The sequence below is a fragment of the Diadema setosum genome, chromosome 15, assembly GCF_964275005.1.
Source record: "Diadema setosum chromosome 15, eeDiaSeto1, whole genome shotgun sequence".
Taxonomy (NCBI): Eukaryota; Metazoa; Echinodermata; class Echinoidea; order Diadematoida; family Diadematidae; genus Diadema; species Diadema setosum.
Window position 1 is genome coordinate 11,372,981 of NC_092699.1, and position 6,000 is coordinate 11,378,980.

The window sequence follows — 6,000 nt, forward strand, 5'->3', positions numbered from 1 at the left end:
GTGTAAAGATGAAAAAAAAAAGTCACATAATTCTGTTTGATGAATTATCAAATCATGACCAAAGCTTTCTTGTTCAAGGAATTTTTGAGATATTGTGATTTCATTTGCACTTGGTATCCTTCTGTTGAGAAAAGAAAATGTGGAGGATCTGTTATGATGTGATATGTTCCGTGTCATGTGAAAATGTAACTCATCTTTGATTTTTTTTTTTTTTTTACTTTCATTTTGTTGGTCGGTCACCTAACAAAAGTTGTCCGAAATGTGCACAGTATATGTAAGTACCATCGTCCCTGTTCATCATAAAGCTTGTTTATCCTTCTCATTCATTCTAGCTGCACCCCACTTTGTTTTCACAGTTTGCGGTTGTGTTCACACTATTTATTCACCAGTTCATTTTTTCCTTTCTTTTTATATCCTTGTTCATGTTGTCGTAGCCAGATTACTAGAAGCTTTGCGTTTTATGACATATTTAGATGAGAAAAGCAGATTCTTCTAAAAAGGCATTAAATTTTTTTTTTTTGATATCTGCATCTTTGTGTGTGATAAGAAAAATGTGAGGTTAAGCAAATTAGCGCCAGAAAATCATAAGTTTGAAATGATTGTTGTATTCTGAAAAACTGAAGTTATTTGGTGCATTCTCCATCAGATGGTTCATTTCAAGCATTTGAGATGGAATGGGTACAAAGATAATGACAAGATAGGATAGAAAGTTAACCAACCAACTGTTAGAAATTGTGAGGTACATGTATCTCTGTATATTTATTTTGCTCCGACAAAATGGATTTTAGAGTTCAGAGTTCACGTGCAGAGTAATAATGGCAGTATTCCCTTTACCGCTCTGCTGTTTTTGTAGAGTTCATTGTCAGTGTCGGGTTGAAGATTATCCCATTTCACCATCCATCTTGTTATTTTCCCCCCTCGGTGTGTCCGCATCTGAGTTATTATACAACAAATAGCGCCTAATGAACCCTCTCTCTGGCAGTGATGTATTTGGATGTTTATTTGTCGTCCATACTGTCCCAAGTTACTGTTCCCAGTCTAAGTCCAATGACCCTCTCCCCCAAATGACTGTTTTAAAGACAAGTGTGGAAGAACTCCTTGCCCCACCTTCCCTGCCCACAGCAGTGTGTAGTCCTAAACTTTACATTGCTTTTGTGCATTTAAAAACCTATAGTGAAATATCACCCTCAACCCTCCCATAGAGCTCCATAAGCAATTACTGAAACAACAACAATTTTTTAGTGCCACCCCTGATATTGTCTAGTTATCTCTACCCACCCCTACAGTTTTCAATATTTCATATTAAAGTGAATTTGTAAAATGAGATAAAGATATGTGCACTTTTATTATGGCCATCGTAGTAGACATAGGTGGCAGACACATATTACAGTGCATACACAGTTATTCATTCATTCACTCCCCGAACGTCCACTGTGACCTTGTGTGCTCTGGCATGCCTGTACAGGCTTCATCAGTAGAGGGAGCTGTTGACTTGATTAAACCATAGCTACTCAAGGCAAGTGTAATATACAGTGGGTCTACTGAGAAATCGTGTTTGCATTTTTTTAGTTTTTCATGTGTTTTTGCTGCTTAAGTTTTGAATTTCAGTTACACATCACGTATTCTTGCTTCTGGTTTTTAAATGGAATCTTTGCATGGCATTATCTACTGATTTACAGATTTTTTTTGGTGGTTTTTTTTATTGCAAATGATCTTTGTTTATTATTTTTTGATATATGAGTATTAGTAAATTTGCGTTTATTTGATTTGTCTGGAGATCAATACTTTTTACATCTGTTTATATGTTGCAATGCTCACTAATATTGGAAGTGTTTGAGTGACATAATTACCTATTTCTAAAAAAGAAAAAGGACATTTGATTTCTTTTTAGTCATTGTTGCATTGTTTTTATTGAAAATCTTGATGATGATTCAATTTGATGATGACAAAAGCCAGTTAAAAATGTCGAATTGATGTGCTTATAGAATAAATATAGAATGAGCCATTGTGTGATGGTTCTAGAGTTCAAACCAGGTAAATAGATGTGGATGTAAGAGACAACAGATAATAATCTCCTTACATCAAAGGTCAACTCTCTATATCATGAGGTCATATAAGAATGACAAACAGACCATTCCACCCCAGGGGAAAAGGAAGGGGGGGATGGGGTGAGCGGAAAAACTAACCCAAAATCATATCAGCTACTTCCGGTTATTTAGGGTATATCCCCCATACGACAACAAATACAAAGCAATGCTGCAGCAAATGGGGCCGCCTTGTTTTGAAAGCCTAATGCCAATGTAAACGGGTCACGGAGAGTACATGACCCCTCCTGATGAGACTTCTGTCAGTGGTTTGGCAAATGGCAAGCTTTTGGGATGGGGGAGGGAGGAAGAGAATGAAATTTAAAGGTTTGGTCTGATTTTTGATCACCTTTTTGCTTTATTTTCATGTAGTCTCATGCCTGGTGTATATGGAGATACACATGTACAATGTTCCTCTTTTAATAGCTCTCAGCAAGAGTTGAATATTGAAGTAGAGAAGAAATGAGAGATTGGAAATAAAATCAAGATCCATATGAAAATTGTAGTGCATTATTTTGGGCCGAGTGGCAAGGTATTTGTTGTTGGCAGTTTCATCTCTTCTCTTTACACACAGCCCTGAGGGGGAAAAAAAAAAACACAGACAGACGGGCAGACAGAAAGATACACACAAACACACACACACACACACACACACACACACACTCACAAAAAGTAGTGGTATTTGCATCAATAATGCCTCTTTAATAGTTCTGAAAGCATCATGAAGTTTATTGCTATTTTTCAAATCATATTTCATTCTATGTTATTATATGATCCCATTGTACCTATAGGCAGTCAGGATCTGCGCTCAAACAGAACTGATTGTATATCAAAACACAATTTCACAAGCATTTGACTAATCGAGTCAAATCAACAGAATGGCATTACTTCTGAGATGTTCTGTAGAAAAGAAATTCTTTAGTGGTGGGACTATGATAGGACAGATTCTGTGCAAGTATAGTCTGGATTTAAAAAAAAGAAGAAAATAATAGGAAGTTCTCAGGCCGCGTAGAATATTGAAACACATTCATGGTTGAGGATTTGTCTTGCATATGCGAGTGAGATAAAGACAATCAAGAAGTAATTGGATGGATAGAAATTGGTCCATTGGCCCTGATGAACCGCAAAAACCTCCCTCATCTGAGTGTCGAAGGAGATCGTTCCTAAACCTTCCACCAGCTCCGACATCCTCTCGGTTACCCCAGGCTGCATTCCCCTCCCACCAGGGTTTGACACGCCCGGCTCGGCTCAGAGCTTTTGCCCTTAACATTCATGTGACATCTCACCAACCCCAGCCCCTCCATCCCCTGCAATCCGCCTCCCCCCCCCCCCCTTCACTTTGCCAGTTAGAAGATATCAGTACAGACTCCAACTTGAACTACACGTGGGTGTAGGTGTGACTGCTTAGCTGTGCATCCCCGGGGGGGGGGGGGGGGGGGGGGGGGGGGGGGGCGAAACCAAATACATCTCCCCACCCCCCCCCATTTGTGTCCCCAGACCCCTGTCAGTGCACCAGCAGTTGTGTAAATCTATCTGCCGCCATTGCCAGTGGCCCAGCCCCATCTGTGTAAATCCCTGTGATGCCAGAAAGCCAAACTTGGCTAGTCCCAAGTTGTTTCCGGTGATTACCTGGACAGCAATAAATAAACATTACGCCTTCCAGTTCTGTCGCCATCTTGTCTCTCTCCCTCTCTCTCTCTCTTTGCATTTCAGTAGGTGTTTCTTCCAGCAGTACCTCAGAAAAAAAGAATGCATCCACTTTCCCAGTCTTTTGGACCCTTTTTACAACAGCGTTAAGGCCCAATAAGGTATTTAATGATTGTAACATTGATTGCAATAATGTTCCCCCCTCAAAGAAAAAACACAACAAATAAATGGATGGAAAACTAAATGCCCCAATGGTCAAAGTAAAAAAAAAAAACCCACCTTTTTGATGTAAGTTATGCTTTTAAAATGGATTTGAGTTAACATGAATTATCTATATATTTTCCTCATGTAATAAACAACTTATTACACATTGTTTTAACAAATATGGTGTATTGTTGTTGTTCTACGCTAATCATACTGTGAGTAAACTAGAAGGCAGTGGTCACTCTATAATTGTAATATTCGATGTCAGATTCAAATGCTGTACAGTATATGCCATATATCTTGTGAACCGTATATTTGTACAAATGAAGACTTTTAAGACAATTTGCAATTGAGAACTAGAGCCACAGAATAAATTAGCACTAGCCTTTTGTCAAGAAGCAAAGGTAGGGATTCTGTACTTTGAAGGGGGTTTACATTGCATTTGTGCCAAATGAGTTAGTATTTTGCGTTATTGTTAATATCGGGAATATCGGTCTGCTCGCAAACTTGGCGAAATAAAACTACCACAAAATACCTGGTGTATATCATACAGGAAGGAACGTGACTACAATGTAAGTCAACATCTTAGTTTTGTAGATTGTGATGCCTCCTTTGTTTTTCAAATTCCTCTAACAAGAGTAATAGCTTTCATATTATTGAATTGTACTTGTTAATGTTAGTTACTCAGTTCCTGCGTGATTACATCTAACAATTTCCTTGCTATTCCAAATATGTGGCAAATATGCCCGGCAGTTTTTGTTTGTGTTGGGGCAGAAGTCACAAATTGATCAACACTTGCAGACCGAGGGCTTGAACCCATGCCTGAAAACTGTTAATTTCCACCCCCTTCTACACCCCTTGGGAATCACTACAAACCTAATTGCAAGGGGAGATTTTATCTGTCTCTTCTGTCAATGAACTCATTGGTGATTGAAGGAGCCCAACATATTCAGATTACATTTACACTATCCCATCAGCTAGTCTAGCTTCAAGGCTGACATTCTTCTGTGTCTTTACCCCATTTACTGTTTATGTTGTACCTTTGACAAGTTTGTAGGCATTAGAACATGGTGACTCTCCTTCGCAAAATATTCTTTGGAATCTTGAAAGGAATTGTAAGGAAAGAGTCTTCGCAAGTTATCGCTCATGACCCTGTGAGCAACCATGTCTCATCATTCCATTCATGGTCATTATATAATTTGAATATTTGTGTATCTGTGTGTACCAAGGTTACTGGGAAATACTTCAAAAGGTAAAGGAATTTTGCTTTTTGGCTTTTCAGAGCTTTTGATGGATTCAGCCAAACCATTAGTATATTGAACAACTGCATGTTGACATGCTTTTCTGACATCAAATGTCATTTTCATGTCAAATTTGATGGAATTCAATACAAATTTATACACTAGGGGATATAGTACTGTTGAGCTGTCATTTGTATGGTAACCCAGAGATCTTAAAATGGCGTAGGTCCCTGAAAACAAAATTTAAAATCATAGATTTTTAGTATAAGAAATGAACAGAGAAATAAAGGTGTGTGAATGAGTGAATATGAGATTAAATGAAATAGATAAATAAATGAATATGTAAAGGTTACATGGAAACAAAACAGAAGGAACTGTTTATTAGTGTAAATGCAGATTGAATTCAGGTTCATATTTTAAAATGAACCAAATAATTCAGCCATTCTTCCTATTTCTAAAAGTTTAGACCTATATCTGTGTTTATAGTTTGTAAAGCACAAAGTCTTATGGAAGTGTAATGTATTATCAAATCTAGCACTGTTCACATGGTGAAATTAATCCAGGTTTGTGCAGACATGATTAAAATAAGACTAAAAGCTCTATTACATTACCAAAACATTAGAGGGGATTGAATGGCCGATGAAGCTGGATATTTCTGTTGTGAATTGATGTGACAGATGACAAACTTTATTGGGAAAACAATGGTTCTTGACTACAAGTAAACAGAGTGTATGTTACACATGAGGGAGTAAATTATATTATGGTGTAGTTATGAAATAATAACACATTTTTGGTTTATTCCGTGCATCATACACTTTGTTTGC

The 6,000-nt window shown here is 37.6% G+C and overlaps 1 protein-coding gene across 1 annotated transcript in view; it reads left to right on the forward strand.

Moving 5' to 3' along the window:
- LOC140238519 (segment polarity protein dishevelled homolog DVL-3-like) overlaps positions 1-3,351 on the forward strand; it is a 52,876-nt gene extending 49,525 nt beyond the window's left edge. Inside the window, exon 6 of the mRNA XM_072318423.1 lies at positions 3,230-3,351. Coding sequence (XP_072174524.1) covers positions 3,230-3,351 — 122 coding nt within the window. The remainder of the gene's footprint in view (positions 1-3,229) is intronic.
- Positions 3,352-6,000: the final 2,649 nt, after the last annotated feature.